Here is a 21,301-nt window from a genome sequence, read left to right as displayed (position 1 = left end):
ATGTATAGCAGTACCACTCCCATCCTCCAGTCAGACCAGTAGTATGTATAGTAGTACCACTCCCATCCTCCAGTCAGACCAGTAGTATGTATAGTAGTACCACTCCCATCCTCCAGTCAGACCAGTAGTATGTATAGCAGTACCACTCCCCTCCTCCAGTCAGACCAGTAGTATGTATAGTAGTACCACTCCCATCCCCCAGTAAGACCAGTAGTATGTATAGTAGTACCACTCCCATCCCCCAGTAAGACCAGTAGTATGTATAGTAGTACCACTCCCATCCCCCAGTAAGACCAGTAGTATGTATAGTAGTACCACTCCCCTCCTCCAGTCAGACCAGTAGTATGTATAGCAGTACCACTCCCATCCCTCAGTCAGACCAGTAGTATGTATAGCAGTACCACTCCCACCCCCCAGTCAGACCAGTAGTATGTATAGCAGTACCACTCCCACCCCCCAGTCAGACCAGTAGTATGTATAGCAGTACCACTCCCATCCCCCAGTCAGACCAGTAGTATGTATAGTAGTACCACTCCCATCCTCCAGTCAGACCAGTAGTATGTATAGCAGTACCACTCCCCTCCTCCAGTCAGACCAGTAGTATGTATAGTAGTACCACTCCCATCCTCCAGTCAGACCAGTAGTATGTATAGCAGTACCACTCCCATCCCCCAGTCAGACCAGTAGTATGTATAGCAGTACCACTCCCATCCTCCAGTCAGACCAGTAGTATGTATAGCAGTACCACTCCCATCCCCCAGTCAGACCAGTAGTATGTATAGCAGTACCACTCCCACCCCCCAGTCAGACCAGTAGTATGTATAGCAGTACCACTCCCATCCTCCAGTCAGACCAGTAGTATGTATAGCAGTACCACTCCCATCCTCCAGTCAGACCAGTAGTATGTATAGTAGTACCACTCCCATCCTCCAGTCAGACCAGTAGTATGTATAGCAGTACCACTCCAATCCCCCAGTCAGACCAGTAGTATGTATAGCAGTACCACTCCCATCCTCCAGTCAGACCAGTAGTATGTATAGTAGTACCACTCCCATCCCCCAGTCAGACCAGTAGTATGTATAGTAGTACCACTCCCATCCCCCAGTCAGACCAGTAGTATGTATAGTAGTACCACTCCCATCCCCCAGTCAGACCAGTAGTATGTATAGCAGTACCACTCCCACCCCCCAGTCAGACCAGTAGTATGTATAGTAGTACCACTCCCACCCCCCAGTCAGACCAGTAGTATGTATAGCAGTACCACTCCCATCCCCCAGTCAGACCAGTAGTATGTATAGCAGTACCACTCCCATCCCCCAGTCAGACCAGTAGTATGTATAGTAGTACCACTCCCATCCCTCAGTCAGACCAGTAGTATGTATAGTAGTACCACTCCCACCCCCCAGTCAGACCAGTAGTATGTATAGCAGTACCACTCCCATCCCCCAGTCAGACCAGTAGTATGTATAGCAGTACCACTCCCATCCCCCAGTCAGACCAGTAGTATGTATAGTAGTACCACTCCCATCCTCCAGTCAGACCAGTAGTATGTATAGTAGTACCACTCCCATCCTCCAGTCAGACCAGTAGCATGTATAGTAGTACCACTCCCCTCCTCCAGTCAGACCAGTAGTATGTATAGCAGTACCACTCCCCTCCTCCAGTCAGACCAGTAGTATGTATAGCAGTACCACTCCCATCCTCCAGTCAGACCAGTAGTATGTATAGCAGTACCACTCCCATCCTCCAGTCAGACCAGTAGTATGTATAGTAGTACCACTCCCCTCCTCCAGTCAGACCAGTAGTATGTATAGTAGTACCACTCCCATCCTCCAGTCAGACCAGTAGTATGTATAGTAGTACCACTCCCATCCTCCAGTCAGACCAGTAGTATGTATAGTAGTACCACTCCCATCCCCCAGTCAGACCAGTAGTATGTATAGTAGTACCACTCCCACCCCCCAGTCAGACCAGTAGTATGTATAGTAGTACCACTCCCATCCCCCAGTCAGACCAGTAGTATGTATAGTAGTACCACTCCCACCCCCCAGTCAGACCAGTAGTATGTATAGTAGTACCACTCCCATCCTCCAGTCAGACCAGTAGTATGTATAGCAGTACCACTCCCATCCTCCAGTCAGACCAGTAGTATGTATAGTAGTACCACTCCCCTCCTCCAGTCAGACCAGTAGTATGTATAGTAGTACCACTCCCCTCCTCCAGTCAGACCAGTAGTATGTATAGCAGTACCACTCCCATCCTCCAGTCAGACCAGTAGTATGTATAGTAGTACCACTCCCCTCCTCCAGTCAGACCAGTAGTATGTATAGCAGTACCACTCCCCTCCTCCAGTCAGACCAGTAGTATGTATAGTAGTACCACTCCCATCCTCCAGTCAGACCAGTAGTATGTATAGTAGTACCACTCCTATCCTCCAGTCAGACCAGTAGTATGTATAGTAGTACCACTCCCATCCCCCAGTCAGACCAGTAGTATGTATAGTAGTACCACTCCCATCCCCCAGTCAGACCAGTAGTATGTATAGCAGTACCACTCCCATCCTCCAGTCAGACCAGTAGTATGTATAGCAGTACCACTCCCATCCTCCAGTCAGACCAGTAGTATGTATAGCAGTACCACTCCCATCCTCCAGTCAGACCAGTAGTATGTATAGCAGTACCACTCCCATCCTCCAGTCAGACCAGTAGTATGTATAGTAGTACCACTCCCATCCTCCAGTCAGACCAGTAGTATGTATAGCAGTACCACTCCCATCCACCAGTCAGACCAGTAGTATGTATAGCAGTACCACTCCCATCCCCCAGTCAGACCAGTAGTATGTATAGTAGTACCACTCCCATCCTCCAGTCAGACCAGTAGTATGTATAGTAGTACCATTCCCCTCCTCCAGTCAGACCAGTAGTATGTATAGCAGTACCACTCCCATCCCCCAGTCAGACCAGTAGTATGTATAGTAGTACCACTCCCATCCCCCAGTCAGACCAGTAGTATGTATAGCAGTACCACTCCCATCCTCCAGTCAGACCAGTAGTATGTATAGTAGTACCACTCCCCTCCTCCAGTCAGACCAGTAGTATGTATAGCAGTACCACTCCCATCCCCCAGTCAGACCAGTAGTATGTATAGCAGCACCAGAATCCCCAGTCTCAGCAACAGCCCAGCACTCTGGTTCACTGATGTGATTAATCACTGGCCCCCTTAATGCCCAGAGGTATACATTCAATCAAACGTTATCTTTTTAATATTCCAGTCCACACACACACACACACACACACACACACACACACACACACACACACACACACACACACACACACACACACACACAGAGCAAATCCTGGGAATAAGTACTGGGAATAATTGGAATCAGATTACTAAATCAATCAAGGTTTCAACTGATTCTAAATGTCAAGTATTTTGAGTATTTAGAATAAGTGTTGATATACATGAGGTATGGACTTTATGAAGCCCATTTTGGAAACAGGCAACGCAGCTTAATGTAAATCCAATACTGCACATCAGTTTTCCCAAAAGTCAGCACATTGTTTTATTGTCCAGTTAAAGTTTATTGTCCTGTGAAAGTGAAAGGCTCAGACAACCAAAGCCTTCAGTCGACCTTCCTTACACTCTTACCCTATCTCAAATTCCTGCCCTCGCCAGCACCAAACAGACTTACTCCATCACATTTTTCATGTCAGAATGCCAAAGACAATTTGCAGAAACAACTTTCCCCTTGGTGCAGACATACAGTACCTCCATTACACACCTCAGCTCAGAGCTGCAAGGCAGGATGTGTAGGTGGCAGATTCCAATAGGTGGCAGATGACAGAAATGGTAATACTACCATAAAGCTGCTAGCTGTGGGGCACAACCATGTGACTAATGCTCTCAAAGGCCCAGGAAATGGAATCCGTATGCAGCTTATCTACTCCTATACCGTGGCCCGGAGGAAGACTTCCTACCATAACTCATAATGATAACTTACACTTTTACCGCCTATACACCTCTAACATGTATCTGAGACTTATTCTAATCTATTTAAACGGTCATTGAAAAGAAGGATAGACTTAAGTGCCCACCTTTCTAAGCTGACTTTAAAGTGCTTCTATTATAATGTGCCTGCGAAAATTAGCCAAGCTACATAAAGACATGGGCTAACAGAAACAAAAAGAGGGAGTGAAATCCCCTGGCTGGATTAGGTGGATCCTTGCTAAAGACAGACAGAGACAGACAGACAGACAGACAGACAGACAGACAGACAGACAGACAGACAGACAGACAGACAGACAGACACATGGCCTGCTTTGAATTCTGGAGAAATTAAACCAGCAGGTATCTACATCTCCCTAGCAACATTAGAAAGGTTACTACCGGGCTCTTAGGTCAGATCCCAGACAGAGAAAATAAGGCTTTTAAACTGATTTGACACAGCTATTTGAGTGTAATGCTATGGTGTCTTGAGTTATGTGAAAACAGTGAGTCATCAATGCTACATTTAGCCAACCAGATATTGTTGGAAGACATGGAATTGCTTAATTGCATCAAGGGAATACAGCTCCACAGGGTGAATGTACTGTATGCATTCAGGGTTGGGCAACTCCAGTCCTCGGGGGCCTGATTGGTGCCACAGCTTTGCCCCAGCTAACACACCTGACTCCAATAATCACTTAATGTGATCTTCAGTTTAGAATGACATTTGATTAATCAGCTGTGTTTGCTAGGGATGGAGAAAAAGTGACACCAATCAGGCTCCTGAGGACTGGAGTTGCCCACCCCTGCGACAACTGTAATGGATCTTTGCTACACCTCATTTGGCGTCCAGCAGCAGCACAGCTCACAGATGAAGACCATGTCAAGTGAAAAGCCATGGCAATGCTTTGCGTGTAATGACTAGTCATGATTAGTTGTTGCTGTATTATAGAACAGCATAGTCCATTGCCTCTAGCAATGTTTCTGTGATGTCACAATCCACGCATCATTTCCTGTCCTGTCTTTTTCCTCTACTTCTCATTATCCAACACATACAATTGTGTCAGAGGAGGCTGGTGGGAGGTGATATAGGAGGACATTGTAATGACTGGAATGGGACGGTATCATACACATCAAACTAATGGAAACCATTTTTGACTGTTCCATGGATTCCATTCCAGCCATTACAATGAGCATGTCCTCCTCTAGCTCCCCCCACCAGCCTCCTCTGGTGTCAAAGGCTTTCTATTTCACCTACTCCAGGAAATGGTCTGGCAAACCTAGACATATTTAGAGGTACATCTGTGTCTTGCTAAACAAACACTACAAACTCCACTACCCACCAGTTGCTATGATCTGATAGAAGAGACAATGTTTGAAAAGTACTGTAGGTATTTGAGGAAAAATCTGTCTCTTTCCCAGGTGTTCATATCCTTCACTGATAGGGGATGTTCAGACTCTCTGGAATGTTCTACTAGGCTCATAAATAAAGCAAACATGCCCTTGTACGACAAGGATTTAAAGCGCAGATCCATTGTAAGACAGTCACAGTATGACCTGTTTCCATAATTACCCAAATGTTTATGCAACTCTCACTGCAGAACTGGGGCAGACATAGTCAGAATACATTCAATGTAATTCAAAAATGCAGCTGCTATTCACTGTCAAATAAAAGGTATGCTATCTTACCAGATTGCGATGATACGGCTGCGAAGAGAGAAGAAAAAAAACAGTCAGTCAGGGTTTTGATCAAATCCTTCAACACCTACTCCATCCACTCAAAACAGACAGTCAGGGTTTTGATCAAATCCTTCAACACCTACTCCATCCACTCAAAACAGACAGTCAGGGTTTTGATCAAATCCTTCAACACCTATTCCATCCTCTCAAAACAGTCAGTCATGGTATTGATCAAATCCTTCAACACCTATTCCATCCACTCAAAAGTCAATCAAGGCTTTGATCAAATCCTTCAACACCTACTCCATCCTCTCAAAACAGTCAGTCAGGGTATTGATCAAATCCTTCAACACCTACTCCATCCTAAATATAGTTTAAGATGATCTTAGTATGCGTTCATCGTGTTTGTGCACCCAGTAGCAGAAAAGCCACACTGCTCTTTCACTGTTCGCAAATGTCCTCATGGTTAGCAGACAAGTTGTTGTGCCGGGATCACAAAGTGACAGCAGGTCAACGGTGTACTGAAACATGAATGGACAGCCACAGCATGTGAAGCTGGGTTGTTTCAACTGAGTACACATACCAGTTCAGCTGTCCTCCTTTACCCATGCCTCAGTGTGGCGCAGTGGTCTAAGGCACTGCATCTCAGTGCTAGAGGCATCACTACAGGCCCTGGTTCGATTCCAGGCTGTATCACAACCGGCTGTGATTGGGAGTCCCATAGGGCGGCGCACAATTGGCCCAGCTTTGTCCGGGTCAGGGTTTGGCCGGGGTAGGCCGTCAATGGAAATAAGAATTTGTTTATAACTAACTTGCCTAGTTATATAAAGGTAAAAAATAAAAAATAAATAAAATGTGAAAAGCATTCATTCATTCAGGTCATGTTGTGCACACATTGTGTGATGTGAAACATACGGTAGAAACCCACAGGTATAGAGAGCAATAGTAATGGAGTCTTTTGTAGGTATTAACGCCATGGCTCGTTGGCCAAAGCCTTTGGGGAGATAAATGTTTTTTTCGGGGGGGTGGATAAATGCAGAAAACAAGGTCTGTGGTAAACACAGGCTTAGGAGATCTTATACGTTTTGTTCTATGAGAATATCTTCATCAGCTAACGTCACTTTCTGGTTCACCAACAACTTCTCAGATAGAGTTCAGTGTGTTAAGTCGCAGGGCCTGTTGTCCGGACCTCTGGCAGTCTCTATGGGGGTACCACAGGGTTAAATTCTCAGGCCGCCTCTCTTCTCTGTATACATCAATGATGTCACTCTTGCTGCTGGTGATTCTCTGATCCACCTCTACGCAGACGACACCATTCTGTATAATTCTGGCCCTTCTTTGCACACTGTGTTAACTAACCTCCAGACGAGCTTCAATGCCATACAACTCTCCTTCCGTGGCCTCCAACTGCTCTTAAATGCAAGTAAAACTAAATGCATGCTCTTCAACCGATCGCTGCCCGCACCTGCCCGCCTGTCCAGCATCACTACTCTGGACGGTTCTGATTTAGAATATGTGGACAACTACAAATACCTATGTGTCTGGTTAGACTGTAAACTCTCCTTCCAGACTCACATTAAGCATCTCCAATCCAAAATTAAATCTAGAATCGGCTTCCTATTTTGCAACAAAGCATTCTTCACTCATGCTGCCAAACATACCCTCGTAAAACGGACTATCCTACCGATCCTTGACTTTGGCGATGTCATTTACAAAATAGCCTCCAACACTCTACTCAACAAACTGGATGCAGTCTATCACAGTGCCATCCATTTTGTCACCAAAGCCCCATATACTACCCACCACTGCGACCTGTATGCTCTCGTCGCCAAACCCACTGGCTACAGGTCATCTACAAGTCTTTGCTAGGTAAAGCCCCGCCTTATCTCAGCTCACTGGTCACCACAGCAGCACCCACCCAAAGCACGTGCTCCAGCAGGTATATTTCACTGGTCACCCCCAAAGCCAATTCCTCATTTGGCCGCCTTTCCTTCCAGTTCTCTGCTGCCAATGACTGGAACAAACTGCAAAAATCACTGAAGCTGGAGACTCATATCTCCCTCACTAACTTTAAGTACCAGCTGTCAGAGCAGCTCACAGATCACTGCACCTGTACATAGCCCATCTGTAAATAGCCCATCCAACTACCTCATCCCCATACTGTATTTATTTATTTTGCTCCTTTGCACCCTAGTATCTCTACTTGCACATTCATCTTCTGCACATCTATCACTCCAGTGTTTAATTGCTATATTGTAATTACTTCGCTACCATGGCCTATTTATTGCCTTACCTCCCTTATCTTACCTCATTTGCACACACTGTATATAGACTTTTTCTACTTATTGACTGTATGTTTGTTTATTCCATGTGTAACTTTGTGTTGTTGTATGTGTCGAACTGCTTTGCTTTATCTTGGCCAGGACGCAGTTGTAAATGAGAACTTGTTCTCAACTAGCCTACCTGGTTAAATAAGGGTGAAATAAACCAACAAAAAAAAACTTTGTGCATTTTGAAGCATTTATGTAATCAAAAGACGCACCTAAAGCACATAAAGTCTTCATAATTCATGAAGGTCATGTTACTGACTGCTATTATCTCATAGAACAAAACGTATAAGATCACATAAGCCTGTGTTAAATGCCAAAAATAAGGTTAGAGGTTATCACAAAATCTCATTCTTTCCCCGTTCATTTTCCCCATAGGAATGGCTGAACAAACTAGAGGTAACTCATTTCCCCGTTCATTTTCCCCATAGGAATGGCTGAACAAACTAGAGGTAACTCATTTCCCCGTTCATTTTCCCCATAGGAATGGCTGAACAAACTAGAGGTAACTCATTTCCCCGTTCATTTTCCCCATAGGAATGGCTGAACAAACTAGAGGTAACTCATTTCCCCATTCATTTTCCACATAGGAATGGCTGAACAAACTAGAGGTAACTAATTTCCGGTTTTTAGGACTACAAGCTGGCAAGCTCTTTGATACCGTAGACAGTTTGAGTACAAAAATATGTATGTATCTACCTCTACATGAGACACAAATATCCATAAAAGCTGCTTCCTTCATGATCTAAAGTACTTTTGTCAAAACCATAAAGGAAAATGGTGCTAGTACAAAACGTATTTGGTGGTTAGAATCAGTAATAGGAGTGACGGTATAGACTCTATTTAAACGGTTTCTTTGGACAGCTCAGTAATTGGCAGTTAACAAGAAGGAACCATGTCATTATGTAGCCTAGCTAGTTTGTTAGATGTTTGACCCTGAAATGAATGCCTGTGTCAGCTAGCTAGCGACAGAGAAAGGATGCAGAGTATTACGACGCTGTTCGAGCCACTGAGCAGCAGAGCAGTGTGTTAGTCTAGCTGTAAAAGGACTGTAATTGCCGATCCTTTCTGTTGACTGGAAGGCAGGCCAATTGCCATGGCGACAGGATTAATACTTTGATCAGCAAAAGCTCAACGTATTCCTGTCTGAAGCAAAGTAGTAAATGATCATGTACATGTACAGCTTGATTGAAGGCATTACTTTTGATATGTCTGACATACAATATTAATACCAAAGCCCACATGGACAGTTGACACCACACCTCGCTCTGAATGATGGCACTCACAGCGTTATGTAGATTAAGACCCAGTGTTCATCATTTGGTACTGGGCTCTCTTTGTTTATTTAAATAGAAGTAACCAGAGGAAGCCATGTGGACATACAGATGCAATTGGTGAATCTAGGAAGCTTTGTTTTCCTCCTATTAACTGCAGAGTATTGTCTATATTAACTGCTCTATGTCTCTTTGTATTAGGTGCATCATCTAGAGAGAGCATCCAACACTGTCCATGAATAATTCAAAGATTTCTTAATTTGGATATCATTTGTTCAAGAAAGATGATTTAATGAACTCGCTGGTGGTCCAATATGGTGCGTCAGCTTGCCTGCCTGTCATCCTTCTGTGTCGCCGTCTGTCTGGCTGCGACTGTTCATCTGATTTGTCTCTCAATGGTTTCATTCCTGTAGAATACCTTCCTGTTATGCTATTAACGTACTGCTGGGAAAATCCTCATTCTGTTACCAGGTAACCTTGATGTAAGGGCCTGAAATGTTTATTTATATCTGGCTGGCCTTAGGACAGGCATGCCTAAATACTAACTAAATCTGGATCTTAAAGGCATGCAGATTAGATTAATGTGTGCAGCACAGCCATGCATAATTCTGCCTGGAAAATGCATATGCACAAAGATAATCATTTCCTAGTCACTTTAATAATGGGACACTTGTCACTTTAATAATGTTTACATACTGTTTTAACCACTTCATATGTGCAGTACCAGTCAAAAGTTTGGACATACTGACTCATTCAAGGGTCTTTTATTTATTTTCACTATTTTCTACATTGTAGGATAATAATGAAGACATCAAAACTATGAAATAACGAATATGGAATCATGAAGTAACCAAAAAAAAGTGTTAAATAAAAATATATTTTACATTTGAGAATCTTCAAAGTAGCCACCCTTTGCATTGACGGCTTTGCACACTTTTGGCATTATCTCAACCAGCTTCATGAGGTAGTCACATGGAATGCATTTCAATTAACAGGTGTGCCTTGTTAAAAGTTCATTTGTGGAATTTATTTTCTTCTGAATGCGTTTGAGCTAATCAGTTGTGTTGTGACAAGGTATACAGAAGATTGCCCTATTTGGTAAAAGACATGAAGGTCAGTCGATCCGGAAAATGTCAAGAACTTTGGAAGTTTCTTCAAGTGCAGTTGGAAAAACAATCATGCGCTATGATGAAACTGGCTATCATGAGGACCCCCATAGGAAAGGAAGACCCAGAGATAACTCTGCTGCAGATGACAAGTTCATTAGAGCTACCAGCCTCAGAAATGAACTGCACCTCAGATTGCAGTCCAAATAAATGCTTCACAGAGTTCAAGTAACAGACATCTCAGCATCAACTGTTCAGAGGAGACTGTGTGAATCAGACCTTCATGGTCGAATTGCTGCAAAGAAACCACTACTAAAGGACACCAATGAGAAGATGAGACTTGCTTGGGCCAAGAAACACGAGCAATGGACATTAGACCGGTGGAAATCTGTCCTTTGGTCTGATTCCAAATTTGAGATTTTTGGTTCCAACCGTCGTGTCTTTGTGAGACGCAGAGTAGGTGAACGGATGATCTCAGCATGTGTGGTTCCCACCGTGAAGCACGGTGTAAGGGCTATTTGACCAAGAAGGAGTGATGGAGTGCTGCATCAGACAACCTGGCCTCCACAATCACCCGAGCTCAACCCAATTGAGATGGTTTGGATGAGTTGGACCACAGAGTGAAGGAAAAGCAGCCAACAAGTGCTCAGCAAATGTGGGAACTCCTTCAAGACTGATGGAAAATAATTCATCATAAAGCTGGTTTAGAGAATGCCAAGAGTGTGTAAAGCTGTCATCAAGGCAAAGGGTGGTTACTTTGAATAATATAAAAAGTATTTTGATTTGTTTAACACTTTTTTGGTTACTACATGATTTCAAATGTGTTATTTCATAGTTCTGATGTATTCACTGTTATTCTACAATGTAGAAAATAGTAAAAATAAAGAAAAACACTTGAATGAGTAGGTATGTCCAAACTAATATATATATAGATATCAAATACTTGTTCTCCCCACTGATATATATATATATATATATATATATATATATATATATATATATATATATATATATATATATATATATATATATATATATATATATATATATATATATATATATCAGTGGGGAGAACAAGTATTTGATACACTGCCGATTTTGCAGGTTTTCCTACTTACAAAGCATGTAGAGGTCTGTAATGTTTATCATAGGTACACTTCAACTGTGAGAGACGGAATCTAAAACAAAAATCCAGAAAATCACATTGTATGCTTTTTAAGCAATTCATTTGCATTTTATTGCATGACATAAGTATTTGATCACCTACCAACCAGTAAGAATTCTGGCTCTCACAGACCTGTTAGTTTTTCTTTAATTAAGAAGCCCTCCTGTTCTCCACTCATTACCTGTATTAACTGCACCCGTTTGAACTCGTTACCTGTATAAAAGACACCTGTCCACACACTCAATCAAACAGACTCCAACCTCTCCACAATGGCCAAGACCAGAGAGCTGTGTAAGGACATCAGGGATAAAATTGTAGACCTGCACAAGGCTGGGATGGGCTACAGAACAATAGACAAGCAGCTTGGTGAGAAGGCAACAACTGTTGGCACAATTATTAGAAAATGGAAGAATTTCAAGATGACGGTCAATCACCCTCGGTCTGGGGCTCCATGCAAGATCTCACTCATCAATGATCATGAGGAAGGTGAGGGATCAGCCCAGAACTACACGGCAGAACCTGGTCAATGACCTGAAGAGAGCTGGGACCACAGTCTCAAATAAAACCATTAGTAACACATTACGCCGCCATGGATTAAAATCCTGCAGCGCACGCAAGGTCCCCCTGCTCAAGCCAGCGCATGTCCAGGCCCGTCTGAAGTTTGCCAATGACCATCTGGATGATCCAGAGGAGGAATGGGAGAAGGTCATGTGGTCTGATGAGACAAAAATATAACTTTTTGGTCTAAACTCCACTCGCCGTGTTTGGAGGAAGAAGAAGGATGAGTACAACCCCAAGAACACCATCCCAACCGTGAAGCATGGAGGTGGAAACATAATTCTTTGGGGATGCTTTTCTGCAAAGGGGACAGGACGACTGCACCGTATTGAGGGGAGGATGGATGGGGCCATGTATCGCGAGATCTTGGCCAACAACCTCCTTCCCTCAGTCAGAGCATTGAAGATGGGTCGTGGCTGGGTCTTCCAGCATGACAACGACCCGAAACACATAGGCAGGGCAACTAAGGAGTGGCTCCGTAAGAAGCATCTCAAGGTCCTGGAGTGGCCTAGCCAGTCTACAGACCTGAACCCAATAGAAAATCTTTGGAGGGAGCTGAAAGTCCGTATTGCCCAGCGACAGCCCCGACACCTGAAGGATCTGGAGAAGTTCTGTATGGAGGAGTGGGCCAAAATCCCTGCTGCAGTGTGTGCAAACCTGGTCAAGAACTACAGGAAACGTATGATCTCTGTAATTGCAAACAAAGGTTTCTGTACCAAATATTAAGTTCTGCTTTTCTGATGTATCAAATACTTATGTCATGCAATAAAATGCAAATTAATTACTTAAAAATCATACAATGTGATTTTCTGGATTTTTGTTTTAGATTCCGTCTCTCACAGTTGAAGTGTACCTATGATACAAATTACAGACCTCTACATGCTTTGTAAGTAGGAAAACCTGCAAAATCGGCAGTGTATCCAATACTTGTTCTCTCCACTGTATATATACACAGTTGAAGTCGGAAGTTCACATACACCTAGGTTGGAGTCATTAAAACTCGTTTTTCAACCACTCCACAAATGTCTTGTTAACAAACTATAGTTTTGGCAGGTCTACTTTGTGCATGACACAAGTAATTTTTGCAACATTTGTTTACAGACAGATTATTTCACTTATAATTCATTGTATCACAATTCCAGTGGGTCAGAAGTTTACATACACTAAGTTGACCGTGCCTTTAAACAGCTTGGAAAATTTCGGAAAATAATGTTATGGCTTTAGAAGTTTCTGATTGGCTAACTGACATAATTTGAGCCAATTGCAGGTGTACCTGTGGATGTATTTCTTGGCCTACCTTCAAACTCAGTGCCTCTTTGCTTGACATTATGGGAAAATCTAAAGAAATCAGCCAAAAATTGTAGACCTCCACAAGTCTGGTTCATCCTTGGGAGCAATTTCCAAATGGCTGAAGGTACCACATTCATCTGTACAAACAATAGTACGCAAGTATAAACATCATGAGACCACGCAGCCATCATACCGCTCAGGAAGGAGACGCGTTCTGTCTACGAGAAACCAACGTACTTTGGTGCGAAAAGTGCAAATCAATCTCAGAACAACAGCAAAGGACCTTGTGAACATGCTGGAGGAAACAGGTATAAAAGTATCTAAATCCACAGTAAAACGAGTGCTATATCGACATAACCTGAAAGGCCACTCAGCATGGAAGAAGCCACTGCTCCAAAACCGCCATAAAAAAGCTAGACTATGGTTTGCAATTGCACATGGGGACAAAGATCATACTTTTTTGAGAAATGTCCTCTGGTCTGATGAAACAAAAATAGAACTGTTTGGCCATAATGTCCATCGTTATGTTTGGAGGAAAAAGGGGGAGGCTTGCAAGCCGAAGAACACCATCCCAACCGTGAAGCACGGGGGTGGCAGCATCATGTTGTGGGGGTGCTTTGCTGCAGGAGGGACTGGTGCACTTCACAAAATAGATAGCATCGTGAGAAAGGACAATTATATGGATATATTGAATCAACATCTCAAGACAGGAAGTTAAAGCTTGGTCGCAAATGGGTCTTCCAAATGGACAATGGCACCAAGCATACTTCCAAAGTTGTGGCAAAATGGCTTAAGGACAACAAAGTCAAGGTATTGGAGTGGCCATCACAACGCCCTAACCTCAATCCTATAGAAGATTTGTGGGCAGAACTGAAAAAGCGTGTTCGAGCAAGGAGGCCTACAAACCTGACTCCGTTACACCAGCTTTGTCAGGAGGAATGGGCCAAAATTGACCCAACTTATTGTGGGAAGCTTGTGGAAGGCTCCCAAAACATTTGACCCAAGTTAAACAATTTAAAGGCAATGATACCAAATACTAATTGAGTGTATGTAAACTTCTGACCCACTCGGAATGTGATGAAAGAAATAAAAGCTGAAAGAAATCATTTTCTCTACTATTATTCTGACATTCCACAATCTTAAAATAAAGTGGTGATCCTAACTGACCAAAAACAGGGAATTTTTACTAGGATTAAATGTCAGCAATGTCAGTTTAAATGTATTTGGCTAAGGTGTATGTAAACTTCTGACTTCAACTATATATATATATATAGATATTTTGGACATACCTACTCATTATATATATATATACATACAGATGTGTGTGTATATATATATTTATTCTCCGGTTTCTGACATTGGTCGTCCTAATATTTATATATTTCTTAATTACATTCTTTTACTTTTTAGATTAGTGTGTATTGTTGTGTATTGTTAGATATTACTGCACTGTTGGAGCTAGGAACACAATTATTTAGCTAAATATGTGTATGTGACCAATACAATTTGATTTGATTTGGACTGACTACCTTTTCAAACTCAACAAACATTGTTGATGAGCAAACAGACTGCATAACATTAACTTTTAAATTATTGGGTTAATTGTGTGAATATTAAACATTGTACATATTCTCCTATTTCATCTCAATTCAATTGTATCATAACGGAAGAGAACCATAGTGTATGTATACAGAAAAAGCAACATGTATGTTGAAATTTCAAAGACAGATTTAAGAGCAATTGTAAATCACAAATCATCTGAAGCACGAGGTATGTTTTCTCTTGGAAAGGATCACATGAAAACCAAACCGATGAAAGACTGTGGGCGTAAAAGCGTTACCTTGGCGAAAGGCTGTAGAGGTCAAAGGTGAAGTTCCAGTAGCTGGCCAGAGGTGGGGACAAGGGTTTGACGGACATAGTTGGAGTGGTGTGGGCACAGATAGCACAACATGACAGGAAGCAGAAATGAAAGGACAAGTAAATGGAAGGGGGAAGAGGAAGGGAAATGTCAGTGTGGTACAGGGAAGTAAAATGATTTCAGGGCAGTGAGAGAGTGTGCAGGTGGTTGAGGGAGAAAAGAAAACCAACAGACCCCATACCTTGGCGGTTTAACATCAAGTGCGCCAGACCTTGAGGGAGAGAACAGAAAAAAGAATAGGAACAACAGGAAGGTCATAAAAAGGATTGGGAAGAAACAAAAGCATTGTCACAACCGTTGGACTGCAGTTTGTGACAGACATCCTGGGATAGGTACGGATGTCAGAGTTCAAATCAAAACTAAAACGGAGGAGGAAATTAAACTGAAAAAAGACAAACGCCTCAGTCCCTTCAATAGGATGAAGGTAGTGAGGACTGATACAAAGAGTGGGAAGAGTGGGATAAGAAAAAAAGCTTCTAAATTGGTGCAACCCTCTAGGGTAGTTGCTCACACAGAAGCTTTTTTTCTAATGGAACACACAGGCTTACTCTTGAGCAGACAGCTTTCTCACATTAGAATAAGGTTTTTGTCACTTTTACAATAAACATTTTGTTCATATGAAGTTCTCCAATGTTCTCCAGTGTAAATAAATCAAAACGAGCACCGCAAATATATACCTCAAACAATGCATGCGACAGGTACACAAACCAGTCCCTTCAATAGGATGAAGGTAGTGAGGACTGTCTCCTTAACTAGATTCAGCATTAAGCAGGGCGAGGGAGGGCCATAACAATCAATAACCCAGGGTGTGGGAGGCATAACGTGACCGCTTTAATGTAACCATAGTGCTGCAGTTGTTGGCCAGGGAAGAATACATCATATGCAAAACACATTCATAAAATACAATGTAACTCAATCAACTAGATCTCAGTGAACTGGAGCACTCCAATTCTGTGGACATCACAGAATCAACTTTATTGTGTAAACAATTGGACCAAAGGCCTTGTGGCTTGCCGCTTGAATGTGGGCATTTAGTAATTAAAATGAACCGGAATTGTGTTAGACAAGGAATGTGGCTGATTGAAGTCTTTAAATGACCAAAGACAAGCATTTGTATCACACAATTACACCATAAGCATTCACACGCAAGAAATTAAGGGAATTGTTCAGCCCGAACAAAGACAAGGTAGAAATTTTAATGCGATTTCTTGCAGTCTTTGTTGACAGTTATATTTTTCAGGGCTTTCATCTTCAGGGTGCTGGAAGTTTCCTTATAAAGTATCTGTATAATGTAGAAAATGTTAACACTTTTAGAGATCAAAATGGTAACCATCTCATATATGCTGCATCATCAGTGATGTTCCTCTCCCTGGCATTTTAGCAGGTTCTTTGAGATATAACCTTTTTTCCAGCTCAACAAAGCTCATACATTGTCATTTCACGTACAGATTCATCAAAAACAAATAGCATTCCTAACACATTTAGATAAACAGCTATGCCTCAATCGAAAAGAAAGAAACCGTGAACACAATTGGATTAAACAAAACACAACCTTGTGCACTGGAAGGACTTTTCCACCAGTAACAAAAAGACAGTAATCACTCCATCAGCACATCTATTGTATTTACTGTGTTGACAGAGACAACAACATTTTTTCAAAAGGGCATTGAGTCTTCCATCACAAATGTGATTCATGGAGCTAGCTGGTTCTTTTTGTGAAAGCTGTGTTGGAGGAAATTGGCAAATTTAACTGGGGAATGAGGTGTTATCGATCATCTAATCAGAACACAGATCTTTAGACTATGTCCATGTACCAGTTATTAATAAGGTGTATATACACATGTACCAGTTTGTTATACACCTCCCCATTCATTGACCTTTCAGAGGGCAGGAGGAAATGAGGTCAATACAAGGTCTTAGGCTGGAAGTCAGAGATAATATAGCAGAGAGCTGAGCAGAGCTGGACAGCATCAAAGACACAGAGGTTTGTCACAGCTGAAATATTCTGTTTTGACTAAGATAAACATCACCAGCTTTATTTTTCCTTTTGAAGTGTCAAACCTGACCGTGGTGGATGCATCTTGTGCATGCCCAATCTGTGTTGGCATAGCAACAGGCTCTCGTGTTTCCCCCCAGTATGACGTTGACCACGATCCCCCTTTCCCCACTCCCCTCCTCCATGCTCCCTTTCCCCACTCCCCTCCTCCATGCTCCCTTTCCCCACTCCTCTCCTTCATACTCCCTTTCCCCACTACCCTCCCGCATGCTCCCCACTCCATGCTCCCTTTCCCCACTCCCTTCCTCCATGCTCCCTTTCCCCACTCCCATCCTCCATGCTCCCTTTCCTCACTCCCATCCTCCATGCTCCCTTTCCCCATTCCCCTCCTCCATGCTCCCTTTCCCCACTCCTCTCCTTCTTACTCCCTTTCCCCACTACCCTCCCGCATGCTCCCCACTCCCATGCTCCCTTTCCCACTACCATCCCGCATGCTCCCCACTCCCCCCCTCCACGCTCCCCATCCTCCATGCTCCCTTTCCCCACTCCCCTCCTCCATGCTCCCCATCCTCCATGCTCCCTTTCCCCACTCCCCTCCCTCCATGCTCCCTTTCCCCACTCCTCTCCTTCATGCTCCCTTTCCCCACTCCTCTCCTTCATGCTCCCTTTCCCCACTCCCCTCCCGCATACTCCCTTTCCCCACTACCCTCCCGCATACTCCCTTTCCCCACTACCCTCCCGCATGCTCCCCACTCCCCTCCTCCATGCTCCCTTTCCCCACTCCCCTCCTCCATGCTCCCTTTCCCCACTCCTCTCCTCCATACTCCCTTTCCCCACTCCTCTCCTCCATACTCCCTTTCCCCACTACCCTCCCGCATGCTCCCCACTCCATGCTCCCTTTCCCCACTCCCCTCCTCCATGCTCCCTTTCCCCACTCCTCTCCTTCATACTCCCTTTCCCCACTACCCTCCCGCATGCTCCCCACTCCCTCCACGCTCCCCACTCCCTCCACGCTCCCCACTCCCTTCCTCCACGCTCCCCACTCCCTTCCTACACGCTCCCCACTCCCTTCCTCCACGCTAGCCACTCCCCACCTCCATGCTCCCTTCCCCACTACCCTCCCGCATGCTCCCCACTCCCTTCCTCCACGCTCCCCACCTCCACGCTCCCCAATCCCCTTCCTCCATGCTCCCCACTCCCTTCCTCCACGCTCCCCAATCCCCTTCCTCCACGCTCCCCAATCCCCTTCCTCCACGCTCCCCAATCCCCTTCCTCCACGCTCCCCAATCCCCTTCCTCCATGCTCCCCACCTCCACGCTCCCCAATCCCCTTCCTCCACGCTCCCCACCTTCACGCTCCCCAATCCCCTTCCTCCACGCTCCCCACTCCCTTCCTCCACGCTCCCCAATCCCCTTCCTCCACGCTCCCCAATCCCCTTCCTCCACGCTCCCCACTCCCTTCCTCCACGCTCCCCACTCCCTTCCTCCACGCTCCCCACTCCCTTCCTCCACGCTCCCCACTCCCTTCCTCCACGCTCCCCACTCCCTTCCTCCACGCTCCCCACTCCCTTCCTCCACGCTCCCCACTCCCTTCCTCCACGCTCCCCACCTCCACGCTCCCCACTCACTTCCTCCATGCTCCCCACCTCCACGCTCCCCAATCCCCTTCCTCCATGCTCCCCACTCCCTTCCTCCACGCTCCCCACTCCCTTCCTCCACGCTCCCCACTCCCTCCACGCTCCCCACCTCCACGCTCCCCACTCACTTCCTCCATGCTCCCCACCTCCACGCTCCCCACTCACTTCCTCCATGCTCCCCACCTCCACGCTCCCCAATCCCCTTCCTCCATGCTCCCCACTCCCTTCCTCCACGCTCCCCACTCCCTTCCTCCACGCTCCCCACTCACTTCCTCCACGCTCCCCACCTCCACGCTCCCCACTCACTTCCTCCACGCTCCCCACCTCCACGCTCCCCACTCACTTCCTCCACGCTCCCCACCTCCACGCTCCCCAATCCCCTTCCTCCATGCTCCCCACTCCCTTCCTCCACGCTCCCCACTCCCTTCCTCCACGCTCCCCACTCCCTTCCTCCACGCTCCCCACCTCCACGCTCCCCACTCACTTCCTCCACGCTCCCCACCTCCACGCTCCCCAATCCCCTTCCTCCATGCTCCCCACTCCCTTCCTCCACGCTCCCCACTCCCTTCCTCCACGCTCCCCACTCACTTCCTCCATGCTCCCCACCTCCACGCTCCCCAATCCCCTTCCTCCACGCTCCCCACTCCCTTCCTCCACGCTCCCCACCTCCACGCTCCCCACTCCCTTCCTCCACGCTCCCCACCTCCACGCTCCCCAATCCCCTTCCTCCATGCTCCCCACTCCCTTCCTCCACGCTCCCCAATCCCCTTCCTCCACGCTCCCCACCTCCACGCTCCCCAATCCCCTTCCTCCACGCTCCCCAATCCCTTCCTCCACGCTCCCCACTCCCTTCCTCCACGCTCCCCACCTCCACGCTCCCCAATCCCTTCCTCCACGCTCCCCGCTCCCCTTCCTCCACGCTCCCCGCTCCCCTTCCTCCCCGCTCCCCTTCCTCCACGCTCCCCTTCCTCCACGCTCCCCTTCCTCCACGCTCCCCTTCCTCCACGCTCCCCTTCCTCCACGCTCCCCTTCCTCCACGCTCCCCTTCCTCCACGCTCCCCTTCCTCCACGCTCCCCTTCCTCCACGCTCCCCACTCCTTCCTCCACGCTCCCCACTCCTTCCTCCACGCTCCCCACTCCCCTTCCTCCACGCTCCCCACTCCCCTTCCTCCACGCTCCCCACTCCCCTTCCTCCACGCTCCCCACTCCCCTTCCTCCACGCTCCCCACTCCCCTTCCTCCACGCTCTCCACTCCCCTTCCTCCACGCTCTCCACTCCCCTTCCTCCACGCTCTCCACTCCCCTTCCTCCACGCTCTCCACTCCCCTTCCTCCACGCTCCCCACTCCCCTTCCTCCACGCTCCCCACTCCCCTTCCTCCACGCTCCCCACTCCCCTTCCTCCACGCTCCCCACTCCCCCACCTCCCCTTCCTCCACGCTCCCCACCTCCCCTTCCTCCACGCTCCCCTTCCTCCACGCTCCCCAATCCCCTTCCTCCACGCTCCCCTTCCTCCACGCTCCCCAATCCCCTTCCTCCACGCTCCCCTTCCTCCACGCTCCCCAATCCCCTTCCTCCACGCTCCCCAATCCCCTTCCTCCACGCTCCCCAATCCCCTTCCTCCACGCTCCCCAATCCCCTTCCTCCACGCTCCCCAATCCCCTTCCTCCATGTTTCTAATGTCAAGATAAATGATTCCACCTTCACACTGTTTTTTTTTTTTACATTGTTGTAATTACATGTCTATGAATACATTTACAATATATCTTTGAAACAATAAAATTACTGCTAAATGCTAAATCTAGTTAACTGCTGTCTCTGCTATGCTCCATAAAACAATCAAAATGAGGGCAAACAAGCTATAAAAGGTCATAAAGACGGATTTTTAAAAAAGAGAAAAAAGGTGTTCTATGCAATAAGTAGTTTTTCTTGTGGGTTTCAAAAAATATTGCAATAACATTTCTCTCTCATAATTCTTTCTCCATTACTGCTACAGATATATATTTGACATTCAGGTCTGTTTGCAGGTGCGTAGAGAACCTTTGCACATATTGAAACGTGTTGTTTTTGTTTGTTCATTAATTTCTAACCAGTTCTAACTATTCAGTTCATCCATGATTCCAAGAAAAATAAGAGTGAACCCATTTCTTTGAAAGTGAAATACGTGTGCCACTGTGTATTTAACGTTGCACTATGCAGAAAATCACTCCGCCATTTCCTGGTTGCTAAAACTCTAATAGTTTGTTAAGTTTCAGTTTATGTGACAAAATAAGATAGTATAGTGTAGAGAATCATTGTACCACGTAAAGCACTGTGAAATATTTGTTCCATAAGCAAAAATATTGTTGTTTCAGCTGGTGTACA

General features: G+C 45.6%; 1 protein-coding gene across 6 annotated transcripts in view; it reads right to left on the bottom strand.

Moving 5' to 3' along the window:
• LOC129863443 (neurexin-2-like) overlaps nt 1–21,301 on the bottom strand; it is a 301,564-nt gene that overhangs the window by 259,750 nt on the left and 20,513 nt on the right. For 3 of the 6 annotated variants that reach the window (XM_055935439.1, XM_055935443.1, XM_055935440.1), the window contains exons 3-5: nt 15,490–15,519; nt 15,231–15,272; nt 5,680–5,697 (exon numbers count right to left, since the gene is read on the bottom strand). The exons of 1 other annotated variant lie outside the window; for it this stretch is intronic. In XM_055935439.1, coding sequence (XP_055791414.1) covers nt 5,680–5,697; nt 15,231–15,272; nt 15,490–15,519 — 90 coding nt within the window. The remainder of the gene's footprint in view (nt 1–5,679; nt 5,698–15,230; nt 15,273–15,489; nt 15,520–21,301) is intronic. 2 more of the 6 variants (XM_055935441.1, XM_055935442.1) reach the window with 2 other exon arrangements.

Source organism: Salvelinus fontinalis, chromosome 10, assembly GCF_029448725.1.
Source record: "Salvelinus fontinalis isolate EN_2023a chromosome 10, ASM2944872v1, whole genome shotgun sequence".
In the NCBI taxonomy this organism is placed as follows: domain Eukaryota; kingdom Metazoa; phylum Chordata; class Actinopteri; order Salmoniformes; family Salmonidae; genus Salvelinus; species Salvelinus fontinalis.
The sequence above is the reverse complement of the archived record's forward strand: the minus strand, read 5'-3'. Positions and strand labels throughout refer to the sequence as shown.